We start from the raw sequence: 22,835 nt of genomic DNA on the forward strand, positions 1-22,835 counted from the left end.
GGGAAGGACAGCAGGTGGGCATGCAACCCACCGCTGGCACTCAGCCACCACAGGGTACTGTGACTTATGGGCTATTTTCTAAACCTGGCACGTGAACAGCTCACCATGGCACGCCTGCCTAGCTCCCCCCTGTAAGTTACTGGCTCCATCTGTCTGAGACAATAAGGGCTTGTTTGAGAACAAGAATCGGGAACTGGCCCGGGGAGGCTATCAGGGTTGCCCAAGGCACCACATATAGACCTGCTCAGAGCTGCTAAGCAGGGAGCACGGGGTCTGGCCCTGAGGAGTGGGCTGCAGTGAAAGCCAGGTCCAGAGAGCACTTCTCCCAGCCCCACCTGCTCCACTAGGTTTCCCTCCTACGACACCCGCCTGGCTCAGTACTGTCCTTCCTGATGGGCATCACGGACACTTCCTGCTGTGCACACAGCTATTTTCCCACACTTAGTGGCCTCCCTGCAGGCAATGCTGGGGTGTGGGCAGAATGAAGGGAGAGAGGCAAGGGGACAGGGACGGGAGGGGCGATAGGAGATGGGTCGGGAGGACACAGTAACCGCTGACACCAGCAAAAGTTCCCCAGATACTCGCTCTGGAGAAGACAGAATGTGTTTTAATGATTCCATAGCCCAAAGGACAACCTCCTGGAGCCTGGGCGAGGATGGTGGGGCCGTCATACAAAGTAGGCAGCTAGGGCTGACATCTTGTCCTTTGGCCGCCTGGCACTGGGCTTTCCTGCAGGCCGCCGGCCCCGCGCCCGCCCCCGGCCCTGCCTCCTCCCTGGACCACCTCGGTGCATGGGGTGGCAGGAGGCCGCGTGCTTCAGCTCCACCAGCTCCTGGAAGACGGGGTCACAGAAGACGCAGCCTGTGTGCTGCGTCTCGTCACCTGGGAGTGGGGACTTGGCCTTGTTGAAGTCCACATCGAGCAGGGCAGCCTCACAGGAGCTGCAAGTCTCAGGGGACACCCGCACACGGTGGGCGTTCTCGAAGCAGTGCGCCACCACATTGCACTTGTTACAGGCCATCTTCCACTTGGGGCCTGAGGTGGGGTCCAGCACCAGCACCCCACTCTCACACTCCACACACTGGCCGATGCCTAGCATGCTCAGGGAGTGCTGGCAGGTGGGGTGCGTGCACTCATTGCAGCCCATGCCTGGTGGGGAGAGGGCAGCCCGTGAGGCACACCTCCCGCCTGCCCCATGCTGCAGCCCCCACCCCACCCCCAGGGCCTCTCTCAGATCTTCAGTCAAGGGTCCCTCATCCCAGCAGAAAGTGCTCCTCTCGGCCTTGTGCACATCAGCCTTTGGCTCCGGAGCCCCCCCATTCTCTGCTTATCTGAAACCTCCTCACTCTTTGAGGCATCCCCTCCCCGGCTCACATCATTCCCAGAAGGCCTACTTGGCGGCCTCCAGCCAAGTCCATCTACCCTTTGCTTTGCTTCCATAGCTTGTTACAGGCAGCTCTGAGTGGCCCTCATTCCAGTGGGCTACATGGAGCCACGATGGAAGTTGCTGGAGGGCGGGGATGGGCCTCAGTGCCCCTGGAGCCCAAATGCAGACTGTGCCTGCCCCAGGGGAGAAGCTTGAGTCAGAGACCCTCAAGGTCTCCCCAGGACCCCTGAGAATGTGGGTGAATGCCTCTCTTGCTGCATCTCATTTCTGTTTGTAGAATGGGGTGATGACACCCCAGGGGCTGTGTGGGGTGTAAAGGAGAGAGCACCGCCGAGGGTGTGCACTCTGGGCCCTGGGCCCCCTTCAGACTCTCGGCTCAGTCTCTCAGCCCCACCTGGACACACTCTCCTTTCTCCAGGAATAAGCACAAGGACGGAGAACGGTGGTGGACGCTGATTGAGGGCTCACGCCACCTGCTGCATCCTCTCACTCACCCCAGCGTAGGAGGGGGCACAGCACGCCTTCTGCCCAGATTCCCGGTGACCTGACTTAGTCACCTGCCCAATGATGATTGGACAGAGAGCGGCAGACAGGCCGGCTGACACCTGAACAGTGCCCACATATATCCTGCGTCTATCTTAGCACTAGTAGCACAGGAAGGGCCCGGGGAGGGATCCCCTCAGAGTCCGGTGTGGTGTCAGGCAGGGGCTAGTGTTGCATAGAGACCACAGATACCCAAGGGGAAGAGGGCAGCCCAGCTTGGGAGGCAGCAGCTGAAGCCCCGGGACGAGGTGCTCACCTTTCTTCATGTCCCGGAAGGGCGGGTGGTTGTAGCAATAGGGGCACAGCGGGTAGCTCTTGCCCCGAGAGCCCGATGACCACAGGACCAGCTCAAAGTCATCCAGCGGGCACCGGAGCTCCTTGTAGAGCTTGATGGTGCCATTCTGGGGGAGGGTGTAGGTCTCATCACAGTGGGAGCAGTGCAGGCGGCTTGGTTTGGCCTGCAGCGATGCCAGGGGAGAGGCACAGGGTTGCTGGCACGACCGGACTCTCCTGCCCACCCTCATTCTCCCCATAATACAGTAACATGTACTACATAACATGTAATATGTAATATGCAAGTCCTATGAAATACATACATGTAACATGTAACACATCATGCATACCAATACATGAGTGTACATGTGTAATACAGCATACTACATAATGTATAATATGTAGTACATCATACTTAATCCATGTATAGAATATGTAACATGTAATATACAATATATAATACATCGCCAGGCAAGGACCTCTCAGTTAGGAATCCTGGCCACGAGTCTCAGGACACTTGCTCCACGTCTGAAGAAAGGCAGTTCTAAAATCCTGGCATGTATGTTAACACCCGTGAAAGCAAGGAACGTGTTGTTAGGAAACAATGGACAACATGTGCGTAAGTGGCCTAACAGCTTATGTGTTCCTGGGGTCATGGGGACACTAGGTGTTTGTTGGCAAGGCTGTTTAGGCTTCTCAGTCATTCTTACGACAGCTGGAACAAAGAATATGACTGAGGATAAGGCAGAAGCCCAGAGAGGTGACATGACTGGCCTGAGTCTGTGCACAAGGGCGCTGCAGACCAGAAGGTCACAGTCCTTCACCCTCACCTACCTGGATGTACTTCATGAAACGGTGGCATTTCCCGCAGCGGGAGAGGGGCTTGCCTGTGGCTGCCAGGGGTGAAAAGGACACCTCCATCAACTCATCCATGCCTGAAAGCAAGGAGCGCAGGAGAGTCATATCCTCCTGGCCTGCAGAGCCCACCTCCCTAACAAGCGGATGGTGTCACAGGCAGAGCTGGAGGGGTCGCTACCATAGGAGGTAGAAGACCTGAGTGAACACATCGCCCGCCCTGAGGGTGGTGGGGCTTCCAAGTCAGTCACGGGACGGGCAGAACTGCAGAGTGTGGTGTTAATACACTGGCTCTTTAACCCTGACACTGGCCTAGTGGTGGCCCATCATCAGCCTATCCTCCCAATGGAACCCAAACCTGGGGGCTGGTTCACATGGGGGCCCCTGGCACCCCGAGTGGTGGTGGCCGTGACCTAGGGGCAGGGGAGAGGCAGACCTTACCAGCGATGGAGTCAACGAAGTAGTGGAACTTCCTCTTGAAGATGTCCAGGGTGTGGCCCAGGACCTGGCGGTAGTCGGCCTTGCCCTGGGCAATCAGGTTCAGCTGCTTCTCCACGGCGCTACGGATGGTGGGGAGCACTAGCTCTGCGTCTGCAGGTCGGGGGATGCCGCTGTGAGCACTCACACCCGAGGGCCCATGGTTGCCATGGCAGCCCCAGCCAGAATTGGAAGGCACCAGGCTGGCTCCCACCCCCCAAGCCTTTCCTAACTGTCCACCTGGAAATCCTGTGTGGAATCGCCAGGGACATCTGTCTCTAGGGCTGAGTCACAGATGTGCTCCTGGCAGTCCTCCCGCCATGTCTATGCTCCTCGGGACCTTGAGGGGACAGAGCCAACAGCACAGCCAATAGGGAGGACCCAGGCTGGGAGCTGGTCTGTGGGGAAGAGCCCTTGCCTCCCCTCTCCGATGCTTTGCACTTGTCTGTTCATGACCCACCAGGCCGCGCCTCTGCTGGGGCAGGTCCTGCAGTTGCTGGTGCAGCACCTTTACAGCGGGGGCTGGTGCTCACTGCATGGCCTGTGGGAGGCACCCGCCAGGGAGCACGGGCCAGCCAGACTCACCGATCTTGTAGTAGCCGTGCACCAGGACAATGCCCAGGTTGGTGGGCTTGAGCCGGCGCCCGCTCTCCACGACTACGTAGTTGCGCTGGCAGATGTTGTTGATGTGCACAGGGATGCTGGCATCTGTCCCTGCAACGCACAGCAAGGCCCTGGGGTCCCTCGGCCTGCCCGACACTCCCCACCTGTCACAGGCCCCTGCTTCTCTGCCTGTCTCGTGCTGATCCCAGCCAGCACTGTGCCAGGGACACCACGTGCTGTTCACACACCATCTTGTAAACGCGAGGACAGCGCTCCCAGTGCCAGGTACTTCCTCCCACTCGACAGAGGCTCAGAGAGTTTAAACAACTGCCAAGGTCACAGTTCGTTCTACCTGCCCCTCACATACGGCGTGACCTCCTTGGCCTCTTCTGTCTCCATCCTGTGGCACCCACCCCATTCCGGAGCCAGCGCCCCAGCCCCCTGAACATGGAGGAGCTCACTGCCAAATTGTCCTCTCTAAATCCTGCCCTGTTTTGACTATTCCCTGGTGATCAGTCCCCAGGGCAGGTTCCCTGTTCCAGGACACACCTTCCTGAGGTACTTTAAGGTCACCTGGCATTGGCAGATGCTGCCATGACTGTTTCCCTGTGCTAAGGAGCCTCCTTAGCTGGTGCTCAGAGGCTCAGGAGCCGTGAGGTCCCACGTTCCCAGGATGATTCCGGGACCAGGATGTGAACCCTGTGCTGGGCTGAGTGGCGCTGTGCCTGCTGCTGCTTGTATCTGCCAGGCCCCTGGGGCTCGGGAGGGCTCCAGGCACGCTCCCCGTTGCACTGTCACCAATCTGAGGGGCTCTTGCCACGTTCATTTACATAGTCCTGGAGGCCCCAGTCGACAGGGCTGCTGCCCCCAAATGTTGTTTCATTTAGGTTACAAGAGTCCTGTTTACTGCTGCAAAGTCAATTTGGCCATGGGGTCTGGGTTGCCAGCTAGTGCATGGTTGTCAGAAGCCACGGCTGTGCCATCAACAGGAAGGGGCAAAAGAGACAGAGGGAGCAAGGTCCGCACTGCACAGCAGGCTGAGGACTGCCAGGGAAGGACCCACCGCAGGCCTCCAGGCTCCTAGAAGCAGGCACAGCTCTCCTGTGGAGGCCACTGCTGTCACCAGGGCCCCAGACTCTGGTGAGCTGCTGTCTGGCAGTCACCTGTAGGACTGTCAGGGAATGGAACTAAGCCCAGGTACAGTGGCCTAGACTGCCCTACAGTCTCCAGAGCCTATCGACTGGGAGGGGGCTGGTCAGCCAGGGCAGCATAGCAGGGACCAGGCAGTGCCCACCCGAGGGAGCAGTGCCGGGGGAGAAGGCCCCAGGAGGGAGGCTGGCCCAAGTGTGTGAGCAGCCGGCTCACAGCCCCTAGGCCCGGGACTGGGCAAAACCGGCTCGCCTGTGAGGCTGTGTATCAGTGACTACACTTATGAGCCGGCAAACGGCCCTGGGCTGCCCATTCCTACTTGGAAGGATTCTGGGTATGGCCAGGAGCCTTGCCCTGGTCGGGCTCTCTGCTCCCCTCAGGGAAGCAGTGCCTGTGAATTTGGTTTCCCTGTCGTCTGATTCCAGGACAATCCCAGGTTGGCTGTGTGTAGACTCAGGAGGATTCTGATCTGACTTTTGTGTTTTTCCTGTAAATGAACCATTTGGCATCCTGGGTGCAGTGCCCATGAGGGCACATCTCGGCTTTTCCAGGCAAGGCCAGGTCCTGACATGGACTCCTTGGCCACGCGCTGCCCACTGCCACCCTGTCCAGCTCCGCTGGCCACACCCTGGGCCCCAGTCATCAGGTGCTGGGCACGGAGGGGTCACCAGTCAGCTCTGGATGCCCTGCCCCCCGGCCCCAGTCTTGGGATGGGAACCCTCGGGCCTGGGTCCTGGGCAGGCAGGTGGGCAGGCGGGTGGGCACACCTACCGATGCCATGCTTCTCCATGAGCGTGATGAGCTCAGCCTCCGTCAGGTAGTCAGGCGGATTTGTCTGCTTCTCTAGCAACTTCACCTCGCCCACGGGGAAGGTGTCGCCCTTCTGGCAAGTGGGCAGGCTCTCCTCGAGGGGCACGCTCTGCCAGGGCATGATCTCTGTGAAGCCTGGAGAGACAGGGCGCTACCTGAGACCCTGGTCCCATGGGGAACATTCCGTCTGTCTGTGGAGGTGAGGAGAGGAGCAAAGCTGGGTACCACATTTTACCTGGTGAGATGACGGTCTTCCCTGTGCAGGTGAAGTGCTCAGGCCCGATCCTGAAGGAAATGGTGCTCTGGAGGTACTTGCAGTCGTAGCTAACGGTGGCGATGAAATGCCGGGTGATGTACTCGTAGAGCCGCCACGCCTCGCTCCCTGCAGCAGGCAGAGATGTGATCACCGGGGACTCAGCTCTAAGGACCCCCGGCATTCCTGCTCAAGCAGCAGGGCCACAGGACGCCCCGGCCGGCCGGCCTGCTCCAAAGCCCGAGAGGGTTGGAAACGCATAGCAAGCAAGTCTCTTGCACCCTGGTGGTTCCTTCACAGCCTCGGCTCCCACCTCCTGCCCCGTTTCAGGTGCCTGGCTTGTCCTTGTCTAGTGACATGCCACCATCACTTCAAACTGGGACTGTGCACAAGCAACTCCTGTCTCCACCTGCATGGCTCTCCCTTCCTCTGCCTCCTCCCAGCACGCAGCCACCAGCATCACCTTGGCTAGGTGGGAAGTAGGAGGTGGGTGCCATGATTGAGCCTGTCACTCTCTATCCCTGTCTCATCCCATTCTTTCTGTCCACGGCCACCTGCCCACTCTCCTCACCCTCCTGCCTAGCTTTCTCTTGTACAGGGCCTCCCACGAGCAGCTGCCTGCAACCTGCCCTAAGGCACATCATCACACACCTGCCATCACCACTTCACTCCTGTGCCACCGCATGGTAAGGGAGCACAACTTTCAGGTAACCTCCTTTGCCACAGCCAGCGGCAGTTCTGGGCAGGAGGGAGTCCTCACATTGCCAACAGGGCCTCACACCATGCAAAGGTGCCACATCACTGCAGCTTCTCGCCCTTCCCTCCCAGGAAGCTTCAAGAGTGTGTGTGTGTGAAAATGTGAGTGGGAGAATGGTAGGGGGAGCGCCCGATACCTAATTCAGCCTCTGTGGCAGACCTCATGGGAGTGATGGGGGGATGGTCGCCAGCATCGTGACCTTTCCGAGGGCGGTTGATACCTTCCGCTAACAACTGCTTCACCTGAGGAAGAGAAAACAAAACAGAGTGGGAGTCTGGGTTTGACTGGTTCCCATCCAGAGGGAGCTGCTGCTGGTCCTGGATTTGGCCAGTGTCTGAGCTGGGTCCCAAGGCCTTGGCAACAGGTTGGGGGGTGGGGAGTTAGGGCCCAGCTCTGCTCACCGTGTCAGCCCAGTAGGGGTGATTGGCCTGCTGCCGCAGAGGGCCCTTCAGGTCAAAGTTCTCGGGGTAGTGGGTGGTCTCGGTCCGCGGGTAGCTGATGTAGCCCTGTGTGTAGAGCCGCTCGGCAGTCTGCATGGCATGCTGTGGCCCCATGCCTGCAAGAGACAAGAGGCTAGGCGGCCCCGAATGCCAGGGATGGCCAGGGGCCTGCCCACAGTGTGGTCACTCAGGCTCACCCAAAGGTGGATGGGGCCTCCTGGCGGGAGGGTGAGGGTGACTCTGAGCAGGCACGGCCCGAAGAGGAGCTTCTGGCCAGGTGCTTGTGCCCACACAGACTTATCCAAGGCTGAGGTCCTCAAACTATGAGGGTGGGCCCAAGATAGGGAAGCTCCCTTTATAGTGTCACCCTCACGACACTGGTTGCTGTATTGACTAAACGTGGCCTTCAGAGTGCCTGCCTCTCCCCCTCTGGCATGAAGCCATAACCATGCCTCACGGTCTGCTGACAACCCGCTGTGACAGCAGAGTTAGCACATGCCCTCCACTCTGAGCCCCCTAGGTGTTTCTGTCCTCACAGCACTCTAGGGCCCCTAAGGGAGGACTCGTCCTCCTGCTTCTCCTTGATCAGCAGAGCCTGGCACTTGGCTACTGGTCACTCAATGTCACTGTCACGCTCCAAAGATCCCTGGAGGTGATGCTCCGAGAGAACATTGCCCATGATTTTCTGAGGCCACCAAGTGGCCACCAATGCCTGGAGGCCAATAGGTGTCAGAGACTGCCAACTTTGCAGCCTAACCCCCTTCTTGCTACTGTGGAATCAGGCGTGGAGAGGCCACGTCACACCTGTCCCGGGCAGGAGAGATGGGCCTTGAGCTCTCCCTGCACCAGGGAAGCTGCTCCGGGATGCTAACACCAGGATGTTCCTCCCGGGTAGGGCGAGCATTTCCATTGCTACTGGCAGGATGTGCTGTGTCAGTCATTTAATCCTTACAACAACCCAGAGAGATGGGTACTGCGATCCCCCTCTTTTCTCGTGAGGAAACAAGGCTCCAAGATAAGGAAGGAAGGGGCTGAGCTGGGATCTGAAGCAGAGTTTAGTTCTGGAGTTGAACTCCATAGTTTAATGCCTCTGAGGGGACTCCACTAAGCCAGGGACATGAGGGGGCCTGCCTTGCAAGTGGGCCCTGCCAATAGCCTTCCACGTGCTCAGTCCTGGCAGGGGCTGCTCAGACCTTTAGTAATACGAAATGGTCTGCACTTTCCCCACATAAAGTTAAAGCTGTTGAGCATTAACCAACAATCCTATGAAATGGAATCCTCTCTCCTGTTCATTTTTACTTGTTTCCTCTCTGGAATTTAAGAGAAATAAAATCTGCATGAGGCTCAGATTCCCTCTAAGCCTCAGGCAACACTGCACAGAGAGGGGGTGCTGGCACAGGTGAGCACAGAGGGAGAGTGTTGGCACAGTGAGCATGGGGGTGCTGAGAAAGAAGAGCATGGGAGGGGGTGCATGGCATAGGTGGGCACGGGGGTGGTGCTGGAAGAGGTGAGCATGGAAGCGGGTGTGCAGCACAGGTGAGCATGCAGGGAGAGTACTGGAAGAGGTAAGAATGTTGGGACTGCCCTGCATCCCTAGATGCTGTGCTGGGGCTGAGCGCGGTTGCTGCATGCCTGCCCTAGAGAGAAATGCCCCTCATACCCAGAGAGGAGCTGGCCACACGCAGCATCTCCACGGTGTTCAGGGCCAGGGGCCTCTGCTTGGCCTTCTCTTTCTTGCTGGTGGCCTCCACCTAGAAGACAGAACAGATTCAGTGATTTGGGGGTGGAACATGGGGTTAGGGGTGGGGGGAGGCACCATAAGAGAGAAAATCAGGATGTGTGGGCAAAGGGTCTACTTTCATTCATTTGGTCTCCCTGCTTCTCAAATTCACTCTTTACAGTGGTCTCAAGACTTGAACGAATATTTATTGAGGCCCAGGATGGGAAAAAGAAAATAATTTTCTAGGGAAAGAGAAAAACTGGAGGAATGGGGAAGTCAGGAGAAGGGGTTACAAATTCAAAATCCCACAGGAGCCAGCGTCCCAGGGATGGCAGGGGGGGTCAGGTGGGCCCCGGAGTGTAGGCTGTCCCTGCAGCAGCTGCTTGCCCCTCACTGCACCTGAGTGCTGCCATCAGGGTCTGCTAGTATCATTATATCTTCTGATTTGTCAAGAGAAGCTGGAAATCGGGATTTTTATGTGAAATCTCATAATTTTAAAATGTTGGTAACTATTTTGAAACTTGCAAACACCATATAGTTTAAATAAAATGCTATTGAGTGACCCCTTTCAACCTCTAAACTGAACAGTTTTCAGAAGAGATGGCTCCATTTTACACGTGGCAGAAGGAGCCTAAACAAGTCAACTCCAATGCCTTGTCCCTGCCAATCCCATGTAGACCTGGCCATGGCAGGGCCTTCTGAATTCCAGACAGACAAAGGTGGGGTGAACACTGAGGCCAAACTGTGTACGTGCAGCCATGGAAACTGGGATCCCTAGTGTGAGAGCTGAAGATAGCAGTGATGGTGTCTCAGCAGGAACAGATCAAAGACAAAAGCATGAAGCGATTTTAGAAAAAATTCTGGAAACCTGAGTCAACTGCACAGGTGGGCAAGAGGGCACCCAAGGAAGGCTTGAAAAGGAAAAGAGAAGGTGTCTCAGTGGCTCTAGTAGCTGTCACAGCTGCAGGGCATTTGCTGTGATGGCCTGGGACCTGCCCCCACATGGGGCATCCAGCTCCTTGCCAGGCGGTATCACTTTCTTCCTAATGGCCGAGCAGCAAGTCTTTCCAAGTCATAAAACCCTAAGTAAGAAATACGGCACCACAAAGGCCATGAAAGTCGACTGAAGTTTGGATCCCAGACCCATCTGTGCTAGCTGGGTGACTGGGCAGGTTCATGCATAGGGTCCTGTGGAAAGGGGAGCATGGAAGGGGCCTGGCAGGTCACAGGAGTGGGATGGCGCGGGGGACAGAGCAGGTATGCAGCACACCGCAGTGTGGTGGTGGGCAGAACTATCTCAGTAGTATCTGCATGAGTAGCTATTCTTCTTTCCAAAACATGTCTGTGTTTCAGAAAGCGGGAGAAAGCTATGACCCTAAGTCAAAAGCTATTCCTCTAGCAAGAGGCTTCCCAAACCTAGTCCCACCCATGCAAAAGTGACAGATCGTGGGTGCAGCAGGCCCACCTGGGCTTCCTTCTCTAGCTTGGTCATGTTTAAAAACATCTGTGCAATCTCCCGGTCGAACACTCGCACTCGGTCCCAGTCCAAAAGGAGAGATCTGTCTTTATCGACATTAACCTGTGGAAAGAAGGACACAAGGAGAACATGGAAGGAAAAGTACCCAGGTAAGCCCACTGATAAGGATGAGAACTGGGGCGGATGAGGCTGGTCCTTGTCTGGGAGCTCTAAAGTCTTACAGCTGTACGTGTGCAGGTGTGTGCACATAGCAGAGGCACAGATATGCAGCCCCTCTCCCAGGGAAGACTGCTCTGACAGCGGCCTCGCCGAGACCAGGCAGATGGTCTCACAAGGGGAGCCCAAAGCCGAGGCTGATGTGTCCTTAAGGAGCATCAGAACTTCCACCTCTCATGCCCACCCTGCCCACTACCTAAGCCATGGCCAGCACTGGGTATGGCCCCATCCAGAGGCTTCACGCTCCATGTCAACCGCAGCAACTCTACATTATGTTCTAAATCTTACGAGAAGCTTCCATGGAGACTTTTATTTGGAGAAGGTATTACAAGACCTTACAAAGCTTGAAAGTCAGCCCTTGGATGTGACCATGGCAGCTGATGGCCCTGAGGGGTAACCTCACCCCACACTACAAAAGCTGAGTTCCTTCCCGTTTATCCAAATTCAATGCAACCAGGTCGAGCCTCATCCTGCCTCTCCATGAAGGCTGGGGTTCCTTCCCTGGACACCCTGCACACCCCGCTCTGGCCTCCCTCATCTGCACTGCTGTCCACACTTATGCCCTCGGCCTAAAGGGCCTGCAGGACTATGCTGATGAGAAACTCTCAGAATCCACAGCCAAACCTGGGAAGACCCAGCGGGAACAGAGGAGGGAAAGCAAACCTTGGCCTGCAGCACCCAGTAGGTCTCTGGTTTGAAGGACTGGATTTTGTCATGTCTCTCCACGCAGAATCCCAGGGTGGGGGTTTGACACGGCCCAAAGGAGATGAGGGAGCTGTCTAAATCGCCGTATTTGCCCTGGAAGTACTTAGTCTGAAACCTACAAGGAGTGGGGTGGGGGCAGGAGGAGAGAAGGATATTTCGGTCATGCATTTGCTCAAGACCCATCATTAACCGCCCCTGGGAGCCCAGAACAGGCTAGCTGGTGGGTGCAGAGAGGTGCCCAGGCGGACGCGCTCAGCACAGAGGTCAGGGAGGGTGTGTGCCCGTGACAGAGAAAGCTTTCTGAGAGCAGAGGTTCCGTCCATCCTGGGCCAGGAAGCACTTCCATTGTATTCCACCCCCTCCGCCCTCTCCTTGAGACCCACAATGTGGACAAACAGTTTTTCAAGTGGTGGCTTGTGTGGTCTGTTCTAGCCGAATAGACGGGTTTTCAAAATATTGACACTTGCAGGATGCAGATCAGGCCCAGGGGCCATGGATGGGGGCCAGCAAGGGCAGGGGCTCTGGCCAGAGGGACGGCGGCCGGCACCTGGTGAAGGCGCAGCCGATGCGCAGGTCCAGCTCCTGCCGGGCGTCCACCGAGAGCGCCTCGTCCTGGTCGGGCTCGCCCAGGCGGGCCATGGCGTTGCAGATGTCTGTGTCTGTGATGGAGCTGAACTTAGCCCGGAACACTGTCTTCTCGCCACCGTGTGCGGGCGTCATGACGGGCAGCACAGCGTCCAGGACCTGGGGGGGCGCCGGCTGTGACCCACCGCAAGGTGACCCACCGCAAGGTGTCTGCCTCCACTCCACACCCCAGCCAGAGGCCTGACCCCTCTCCAGCGCTGAGCCTCCCGGCGGTGTGTGCGATGCTCTCCACGCTTGCAAGACCCTCCTCTGTCTCCCTCCCCTTCCAGAAGCCTCAGTCTTTCCACGTACTTTTGCCACATGGCTTCAAATCCCCCCTTCTCACTACCGTCCTGCAGGTCGCCACCTTCTCTCTTATCTTCTGCTCCCATCCCCACCAAACCAGGAAATGACACTGCCACGGACACAAGGCACTGAGTCCCCACATCCCCCCCACTGGACCCACTTCCCCTTCTTCAAGAGAAGCGGGAGGGGTAGAACGTCTAAGAGACCGGAAAAAAAGACGGGAAAAGAATGAAGAGGAAAAGGCAAAGGGCAGCAGTGAGAAGGTCACGGGTGACCCCCACTCTGGGGGGCTTGGGCAGCTCTGGGCTAAAACACAACGGGCGTCCTGGAGCCAGACTCACTAAGAAGGCCGTGCAGTGGGAGGGGAGTCACGCTGGAGCCTGGCCATGCAGCTTCTTTACAGGGAAGAAGTGGCTTCGTTTCTGAAGGGAGAAAGCCCTGTGAGCTGCCACTGCTCTTCACCCCCAGCAGCAAAGGCCCCCTAGGGAGGAACAGCTCTGCAGGGGAGGGGACAGGAGAGGGTTGTCTAGGAAGAGATGGTGTGATTAAGTTAGTTGAGGGTGCTGTGCTGGAGTGGGGTACCCCGTGTTCCCTCCTGCGCTAGAAGCATTTCCTGAGCCCTGAGGTGTACCAGGCCCTGGTAAGAGCTAGGGGTGCAGAGGCAGGAGGGTGACCTGTACAGAGTCACAGCCTGAGGGGCACAAGGTGATACCTGTGCTAGCGCGCCACGGCTGAGGCAGCCGTGGGTGGGCATCCTGGGTGGGGAGAGGGCGTGTGAAGGCGGGAGATGAGAAGAATGAGGCATGCGAAAGGAGAGAGGAAGAGTGCCAGGTGTCAACGGCATCAATCTAAGGTGCCTGAAAGGTGCTGAGTGGGCTGGGACGCTGAACAGCAACCCTGTCCTCGAGATAGCCCCATTCTGAAACCTGACTCCATCTAGCAAATTCTGCCCTCTTTACCTTTGCTCACACAGTGTGCCCCCAGCAGGTGAAGTAACACTCCATCACCTTTAGCAGAGTATAGTACAGTGTCTAGAGAATTTCCAAAACAAAGGAGAACAAAAGGCATTTGGAGCCAGTGTAGCTGATTCCCTCCTTTGGCCCCAGGAATGGTGGGGCAGGTGGTGGGAAGGCGGGAAGTGGGGGCCACGTGGGGCCCAGCCTCACCTCGAAGCAGATGTTCTCCCCTTCCTTGTCGCAGTCCAGCCATAGCACGACGTAGTCACAGCCTCTGCCTTCCACCTGCCACACCACACACAGGGACTCGCACCTGTCACAACGCCTCCCAAGTGCCCACCCATGGCCTCCCACCTGGCTCCCAAGCAGACCCGCCCCTCCCTCAGCTGTTTAGGAAAGTGGGGGGGGGGGCACAGGCGGGCAGAAGAGCTAGCTAGTTAGACTGGCTTAGCCACTCAGAAAGGAATTTAGTTCAGGACTGTTGTTTTGTGGAGCAAAAAATGTTAAAAATGCAGTAAGATCTTAACCCCCAAAATGGCACAGAAAAAGGACTGAAATGAAATAACCCTAACCGTTAATAGTGGTTTTGCCAGAATTCTAATTTTTTCTTCTTTCTACTTATGCATATATTCCAATTTTCCATAATGCGTGTGCATTTGTTTCAAAATGAGAAAAACCACCCCCACCACCAAACAATTTTAAAAGCAGAATTCGGGTGGCCCACTGTGTAGTGAGGGGAGGAGCAAGCCTGAAAGGTGCCTCATGGGACAGCAGGGGCCACTCACAGAAAGGACTGTGAGGCCAGCTTATAGCTGCGCAAATACCTCCTTGCGCAGGGGAGGGGCAGGGAGCCAGGGGAAAGGCCGCCCTGCGTGCCTGCGCGCTACACACCTGCAGGAACTTCACCATGTTCAACTTCGGGTTAGCTTCCTTCTTCTCTGTCGGCGCTTGGCTGAACAGCTCTGCAGGGTCCACCTTGTCCCATTTGTTGTACTTTCCTAGAAACCACAGGTACAGTGACGTCTGAATCACACTGCAGAGCCTGGCCTCCAAGATCATCATAACCCCAGGAAGACAGTGGTTTCACAAATGGGGAGAACGATTGGCCCAGGGTTACCCCGACAGTGGAGGCAGAGCCTGCCTTCAGCAGTTTTCCCCTCCTGGCTGCTGAGCTGACATCACACCTCTACCACCCATGGGAGCTACCACTGGGCAGGGCGGCTGCTCCCGCCTCACTTCCAGGATGGTTCCTGCAGCTGGAAGCACCACTCCTGGGCCGGCTCACTTTGTCAAGCACTGAACCATGTCACTCATGCCTTCATCTTCTCTTCTAGCCTGGATTCTGTAACCCTCTGCCCCCACCCAGCACTTGACCGGGCACATGACAGGTGCTCAGCTGATGCCCCTGGAGAATCAATCTCTTTGGGCCTCATGCCGGGTACATCTACCAACTTCTCTACTCGGGGCTCAGTGCTCATATGTTCAATGCTCTGGCTTTCTTTTAGGCCCCATTTCTTGCAGCCTGGGAGAATGTGTCAGATAGAGCCAAGTTCAAATCCTGGCTCCCCACCTGCCGGCTGGTGGTAAAGCTCAGGGTCTGAATGCTCAGCCACACAACTGACTTGGTGTCACTGCTGTCACTGAGTAGCAAGTAGTACTGAGGCTTTGCTGTGTGCCCGGTCCTGTGCTAAGCACTCTCCCTTCACTGTCACACTGTGTCCACAGACAGTCCTGGGAAGTAGAGGGCACTGTCATAAGACCCATTTCACACAGGAGGAGCAGAAATTCATGGAGGTTCAGTGACTGTCCCAGGCCCAGCCTGCGAGCCGGAGGAGTGTGGGTCAGAGCCAGGGCTGGATTCCTAACAACCACATGGCCCTGCACCTCGCCCCCGGGCATCACCAATGCTGGCCATCCCAAGGGGATGAATACCAATAACACAAGGATGACAATGGCAGCCACTGAGTGACCACTGGACAACAGTGACACAGAAGGAGCAGAAGCCTTCTCCCAAACGCCTGCTCAGGCCAGGCCCCCCTGAAGTGAACACCACCATTTCCAGTCTACAGAGGTGCATAGGGCATGCAGTGACTAAGGGTGCCACTGGAATGGGGACCCATAGGTGCTGAGCTCTAAAGCCTGAGTTCTGGGTGCCTCACCCAGAGACCTTAGGTCATCTTTTCACAATCTGCTGGCCTCAGGACTCATGGGTTCTGGACTTCTCTGCCCAGAGCCTTCTCCTGGCTCCAACTGGACCCTGGGCAGCCCTGTGCAGGGTTCCCTCAGCGGGATAGAGGGTGGGCGGGGGGGGCGCTCACCCAGGAAGTCCAGGGTCATCACATGACCACAGACGGAGGTCATCTTGAAGCGGACTGGCTGGCCCGCGAAAGTTCCGGTGTACTCGTGCACTGAGCAGGTTCCATTCAGCCCTTTGTGTGAGGACATGCTCCCTGCGGAGAAGCACAGGGATGCCTGCTTCAGCGAGCTGCAGCCGCCGCAGAGGCCCGGGGCCCCAGCACTGCCTTTCGGAGGGCCAGAGTCCCCCTACCCCAGAGCAGTCAGTGATAACGTTCCTCACGCCACTGCAGCGAACTACTAGGTGCTGAGAGGTCTCACGGTTCTCAGGGAAAACACCATCAGTAACCAATGAGCACAGGTGCTTGCCACCCAGCCTCGGCTTGGCTGGGTGCCAGGAGCGCCGTCCTCTGAACTCGCAAGGGAAGACACTCTTGGGCTCATTCTCTGCATTTCTGTGTTCACGCTTTCAAGTTGTGCTTTGCTTCTCTCAAGCTTTACTCAGAGGTCCCCAGGGCCCTCTCAGTTATTGAATTCCATGGTGTCTTCTCATGCTCCTCACTAACACCCCCTCAGCCAAACTTTCTTGGCCTCTGGGTATGGGGCATTCTGGGGTCTCCCCTCCCCTTTGGGCCACGACTTCTCATCCCACTGTCTCAGGGTCTCCTTCTCCCTTAGCCACAGGACCACGGAGTGGGGGGGCAAGGTGGACGTCTGCCATTTCTGGATCTCCCAGCACCCAAACACCCTTCCTATTTGGAAGGAATTCAGAGGCAGGAAGAGAAGCAGCACCCCACCGACCACCCCAATACTGGGGGGGTGGGGGCAGATGTTCCCTTTCCCAGCACCTGGTGTCCCAGGAGGGCCATAGCCAAGGTTCAGCCTAGTGGCTGCTCTGGCGTAACACAGGCATGGGAGCTACGGCAGGTTCAGGGCAGTGGCGAGGGTCCCGTGGCACGGCCTCGTCAGACTGAGACCGGGATGGGGTCCTGGCTGTGTCTTCCTCCTTCCAGGGGGTTCCCTTTCCGTGTAAGTTACCGGGGCTGGTTCTGTTGCTTGTGACCAACAACCCCGACCAACATTGGCCTGTCTGCATCTGCCACTATGCTTGTGTCTTTTGGGAGCCCCAGCCCTGGCTATGGCAGTGACCGCGCCCTGCAGTGACCAATACTGAGGTGTTTCATGAACACCTGTTGTCCTGAACCAAGTCTACTCCAGCGGGCTTCGGAATGAGAAAGAAACAATGTGTAACATTGGAACGACCATGCTTACAGATCAAAGCCAGAGAGATGCCAAGTTGGTGTTTCCCTACCTCGAGAAAGGATTTTGGCAATGGACTGGGCCAAAGACGGCTTTTCTGCAACCATGAGCACAGTCTTCATCTTGTCTTAAAGCTTGAAGGGCCCTTGGCCCTTCAGGCTCCAGTTTCAGGAAAGAGCAATGAAGTTTAGGAACGGCTCTTCTGCAGCTCAACACTACTGTCAATGCTGACTCCTAAAGAGAAGAAAAGACATGCAGGAAATAGCAATGCTTCCAATGAAACCTATGCCACTTGTTAACAAGGAAACTCACTTAAAAAACAAAACAAAACAGGGGCAGCCGGATGGCTCAGTTGGTTAGAGTGCCAGCTCTCATCAACAAGCCTGCCGGTTCAATTCCCGCATGGGATGGTGGGCTGCGCCCCCTGCAACTAAACATTGAAAACGGCAACTGGACTTGGAGCTGAGCTGTGCCCTCCACAACTAGATTGAAGGACAATGACTTGACTTGGAGCTGATGGGCCCTGGAGAAACACTGTTCCCCAATAAAAAACAAACAAACAAAACAAAATAAAAAACCCTGGGCAAGTAAAAGAAAAATTAGGGAAACTTGAAGACATCTGACAAACAACTGCCCAGGAAACTGATCTGGCTCAGAGATGACATTGGGAATTTGGCATCACTTGGGAGAAGCTGCGGTGACCCCGTGACCTCAGTTCAATTTTGTCCCCAAATCCATGTTAGGAATACGTTGGGGCCTTTGGACGTAGGCCGATGGGACAGGGCAAGGCGGATGCCTGGCCTTCCACCCACGCTGCAGTTCTGTGTACTCCACGGGTGACACCTCTACCTGGGTTGAGCCCTAGGATGCTTTCAAAATGTAGGTGCCCAGGCCAGGCTCTAGAGGGTCCTGCAACTGGGAGTCAATGGGAGCAAGGTCGGAAGGCAAGGAGCTTGATGGGGCTCAGGCAGTGGTGTGGGGCCTGATGGGGGTGGGCAAGGTCATAGTGGGAGAGGTCATGGAAGCAAGATCAGGCACTGGCAAGATTGTCATGTGGACACCAATTCCCCAAGAGGCAGGACATGGAGGCACCTGTGATGAAACACACCGCTGGGGAATTCTCTGCAGCATTAGTATTCATAATAGAAAATTAGAAACAATCTAGTGTAGGTCCACAGGGAATTGTTAACTAAAAGTATGGTGTATCTGTACCGTGGAGCACCAGGCGGCAGCGAGAAAGGATGCATCTGCTGAGCAAATAATACGGATCAGGTCACGGAGAAATGACATGAAGAAAGTTGGGCACGTTATGGTGTATACAGAGTGCTGCCATCTGTGGGGACACACACATTTCAGAAAACAAATGGTCAAAGCATTCGCTTGGGGACAGGGTTGGGGCTGGGAGGTCTTCCTGCTCCCTACATTGCCTCCTGCACCTTTTATATTTAGAGCTGTGGACAAACGTGATTGGTCAAAAGAACTGACTACGGATTCAAAACGAAAGACAAAATAAAATAAAACCAGAAAAATAAAGAAGGGATGGAAAGGGCAGCCTTCAGAAAGGATGCCAAGGAAATCATCTTCTCTGCAGGGGCTTCTGTCACTCTGCACACTGTCCAGGGGAAGTGGCCCAGGGTCTGCCTTGGGCTGCCAACCCCATCCCTTGCCGCAAGATACTAGACGACCTCAGTGAAATCAGCATTCTTTATGAGAAAGCTGCCCTGAGTAAAACATTAGTTTGCTTTTTCCCTCAAAATAAGTTCTTGGATGCTCCTCCTAAATAAACCACCACCTCAGAAACAGAAAGCTGAGCACTCCTGAAATGACAGCCCGGGCGGCCTGCAGAGGCGCTGCCTGACCCAACGATCACCCAGGCTGCACCGCCCACTGCCCTGCTGTGCGCCCCCACTCCCATCCTCCCAAACAGCACCTCCTCCCTTCCTGTGTGTCCATGGTTGTTCCTGTCCTCAGGCCTCCACCTAGGTCACTTTCCCCCAGATTCTACTGGCTCTGACTCCCCCACCCCTCTCCCTGAAAACCATGCCTGGCATCACTGCTGTGTCTCCCCACCCGTCGCCCCGCCCAATGGATGGCATCTAGTTTTGTTGTATATGTGACACCCAGCAGCACTGAACGCTTGCTGAATGAATGAACGAACAACTAAGACTGTCCTTATGTGGCCTCTGCTCTCCATCCTGGGGAAGTTTCAGTTCTACCAAAGTCAGAGACCCAAAAGTGAGGCTTCAAGGCAACCCAGAGGCTCCCCTTCCCCACCCAGAGAAGCCAGAGGTCAGAGGGGGAAACTGGCAGCAAAGGGAGATTGCTCTGAGAGGGCTTCTGACTTTCCCATCCCTTCCAGATCTGTTAAAAGGTTCTATCCTAAAACACTTCCTCAGGTTTTCTCACTTCTGTGTCACAAGGGTAGCCAGCAGTTATAGTGTAGTGACGACATGCTAGGCATTGGCAATCCTGCCAGTCTCCTCGTTTGGGGGTGCACAACTGTGCTGCCCCACATTTGGAACTGTGGGGCCAGGGAGACCCGAGCTCAAGTGGCAGGACTTGAATACAAACCCGGGCCTGTTTGTTCTACAAACCATGCACTAAGCCTTCATCCTGTGCTGCCTCTGTGAGCACCCTGCATGGGGCAGCGGCCCTGCTTTACATCCCTGGAGCACTTACCACTATACCTGATAGTCTCCATCTACTTACTTGTTTGTTTTGTTCTATACTTCTTAGAATTTAAATAAGCTCCAGGAGAAGAGGGGTTTTATTTACTCTAATGGTAAGCAGTAGACCATGAGCAAATACTGATTGAATGAATGACTGAAAATATGAGTAATTCAACCTGCAAAGTGAATAAAAATACTCTTTTAGATGTCTAAAATTTAAAAACTGACTTTAAATCTGTAAGAGTGTTGTACACACTTCTCCTTCTCGATGTTTTTTTCCATGGTGTCGAAGTTTCTAGAAATCTTACATCTCCACTACGCCCCTTCATACCTATGGAGCCTAAGCACCTTTTCAGTAAATCATTAAGATTCTTCTCCAAAGATCCCTTTAGAGAGAAGCAATTTGTCCTAGCAATTTCAAAGGGACGGCCTCATTGATCCAGGACTAGGGACACAACTGGACAGTCACACAAAGGCCCATCAGCATTAATCCCAATTTCAGATCACCTGTCCACCTGTCAAGCTTTGCAGATGCTAACTCACCTTCGATACGTGCCTCTCTTCAGCAGTCTGGCTCTCAAGAATCACAGGTTCTAACTCAGCAGTTTATACCTCCGTATTGCATGAGTACTTTGTAATGTTCTGAGTATCACTGTTTTATTAGGGAAAAAATATCACTTCATTTAAGGACACGGAATCATGGAATCCTGGGGAAAGGGCCTTGGTTGATGACACCACTATCTCAAGGAGGAAAAACAAATTTAAGACTCAAAGAACGCATTTTCCAAAGGTAACCCAGGGAATTGGTTGAATCGAGGGGGAAACTCATGTTTCCTTCTTCCTGCTGGGTACATGTTTTTTGTTGTTTTGTTTTAATCTTCTGATTAATCTTAGGGTGTCCCTATTTTTTCCATTAAGGCACATCTCCAATTTTAAATGGAAGCCAATGAGAACAAAAGCTGAAGGCAACGGTTTGCAAACCTTATTTATATACCATCTTAATGCTTGTGCCTTACCAACATTATTATTCACTTAAGATTTGCTTTTTTAAAAAGTTTAAATATATATAAAAAGGGGAAATTTTAGCCTCATAGGCACTGAAAGCCTGTAATCAATGGCCAGAACAAGGTTCTTTCCGGTAACCTATGTGGTTTCTCAAGTTTGATCTTGTTGCCTGCCAAAGCTCTGAGACTGGTTTGTCCTCTTATTTCAGAAAGGGAGATTAGCAAGTGCTAAGGGGGTGTTGCTAGCAAACACTCCAAATTGGGGACTGTAATTAGGAGGGCTGAAAGTGAAAAGGAGCAGCAGATTAGTCTGTTATTACCTTGTCAACTCTCCCAGCAATACCACAATGGTATGTGTCCTCTGGGACACACTGTACTAAAGTCTTTTCATGTCAGTGTCTTATGAACAGGTGGATTCAGCTTGGGAGTGGAGGCCTAGCAGTGGTCTGAACAGCATTTAGAGCCCTAGGATTTCCCACCTTAGTAACTTCATCAAATACCCATGGAGTCAGGAAAAGAGGGAAAGAAACAACCATTTCTTAAGCGCCTCCTCTGTACGAGGAATGCTGTAGCTATAAACACTAGTTAATCTCTCCATCATCCCTACGAGGCCTGCGTCGTAATTTTTTAAACTATGAGTAAATTGGAGTTCAGACGACCTTTGCAAAGGCTCTAGGAACCCCAGGGCTCAATGGCTATCAAGTCCACGTTGGCCTGACTTTTGGTTCCCAAAGGTTGAGCGATAAGGAGGCAAGACAAAGCCACTTTTTTTTTTTTTCATTTTTGAGAAATTACCGCCCTTGGATTCTAGTTAATTTGTTCACAAAAGTACCCTCCCTCATCTACATCAACAACTCAGAGAAACGCCTGGACACCCTCAAGACTCCCTGAGCTGGAGCCCAGGCAGTTGCGAGTGGAACCTACCTTGACCTGGAGCTTCGCCGACCTGAGCCCAATCCTGGCCCGACCGCTGCACGGCCTCCTTGAGCCTCAGTTTCCCTACCTGTGACAACAGATTCGGACAACAGACCCCATCTCAAAGAACTGCGAGAAGGCTCGATGAAGAAGGGTATTAACTATACAGCATCTGCTCTTTCCAGACAACTGGCTAAGCGCTGGCCTATCACCACCTCCCTGAACCACCACAAGGAGGGAAGAGGTAGCAAGAACGCAAAGAGCCAGTCCCGGGACCCTCGGAGCCCGGCCAGCATTCGGGACACATGCCCGAGAAAAGGGCTCCCTTCCCACATCCCTGAGCCCTGCGCGCGGCACCCGCCGCCTGCCTCTCACCCGCAGCGCCGCCACGATTCCGGTTACCGCTCCGGCTCCCACAGCGGCCACAGGCAAACCCTACTTCCGGGTCCAGCAGCCGCTGGCGTCCCTGCGACTGCCTGCTCTCCGGCTCCCGCACGTCTCCCTCCACGGGTTCCGTGGCTTGCACGTTCCGGCGGCGCAGCCGCGAGTCGCTTTGCAAGCCGCAATCTGCAGGTAGTCCCCATTCTGCCCGGGGGGGAGGCAATATTGACAATGATCATTATGATTATGAAAAAACTGGATGATAAGCATGAAAATATATATGTTGTTAATCATTAAAATAATTAAAACTACAGATGTGTGTATAGCAGGCTTCTTTCAATGCTACAAACATTTGTGGAATGAATGAATGAACTGTGTAAATTATATCTGTAAGATGAATTGGAAAAATAAAAGTATTTTTTTTGTGATGAAGCATTAGGGATATAGAAGTTTTAAATAATTTTTACGACCATATTTTAATATCTTTTACAAGCGTACACACATTTCCTTTGAGCCCTGCAGACACTCTTCCCAACTTGCCTTTATTGGAATACTAGCCCTGATAAATACTCTGGAAAAAGAAAAGTTCTATGGTCAAACTAAAGTTGGGCAATATCAAAAAATAAGAGTCACAGTGAGATTTCACTTTCAAAATAGAACTTCGGATTTCAAACCAACTCACTCACTCCTTGGCGGACTCTCCATCTCCAACTTCATCTTCCTGATTGCTCAAACCCAGTGCTTTGAAGGCATCCTGGAT

At 54.5% G+C, this 22,835-nt stretch overlaps 1 protein-coding gene across 6 annotated transcripts; it reads right to left on the bottom strand.

Annotated features, from left to right (window-relative positions):
- Positions 1-564: 564 nt before the first annotated feature.
- On the bottom strand, positions 565-22,193 carry TOP3B (DNA topoisomerase III beta). Of its 6 annotated transcripts, none has more exons than XM_074321312.1 (20): positions 22,070-22,193; positions 21,704-21,782; positions 18,319-18,353; positions 17,159-17,340; positions 15,870-16,001; positions 14,443-14,549; positions 13,762-13,836; positions 12,213-12,409; positions 11,624-11,780; positions 10,733-10,846; positions 9,208-9,298; positions 7,509-7,663; positions 7,244-7,349; positions 6,333-6,479; positions 6,059-6,232; positions 4,121-4,249; positions 3,500-3,649; positions 3,038-3,138; positions 2,187-2,388; positions 565-1,149 (listed from the first exon to the last, which is right to left on the bottom strand). In XM_074321312.1, the coding sequence occupies exons 4-20, from the start codon at positions 17,226-17,228 to the stop codon at positions 668-670; spliced, it is 2,589 nt and encodes an 862-aa protein (XP_074177413.1). In that variant the 5' UTR covers positions 17,229-17,340; positions 18,319-18,353; positions 21,704-21,782; positions 22,070-22,193; the 3' UTR covers positions 565-667. The 6 variants fall into 6 exon arrangements, with proteins under 6 accessions (XP_074177413.1, XP_019565737.2, XP_019565736.2 ...); XM_019710178.2 differs by having other exon boundaries at positions 18,319-18,439; XM_019710177.2 differs by lacking the exon at positions 18,319-18,353.
- Between the last annotated feature and the right edge of the window lie 642 nt (positions 22,194-22,835).

Source organism: Rhinolophus sinicus, linkage group LG16 (assembly GCF_036562045.2).
Source record: "Rhinolophus sinicus isolate RSC01 linkage group LG16, ASM3656204v1, whole genome shotgun sequence".
NCBI classification, from domain to species: domain Eukaryota; kingdom Metazoa; phylum Chordata; class Mammalia; order Chiroptera; family Rhinolophidae; genus Rhinolophus; species Rhinolophus sinicus.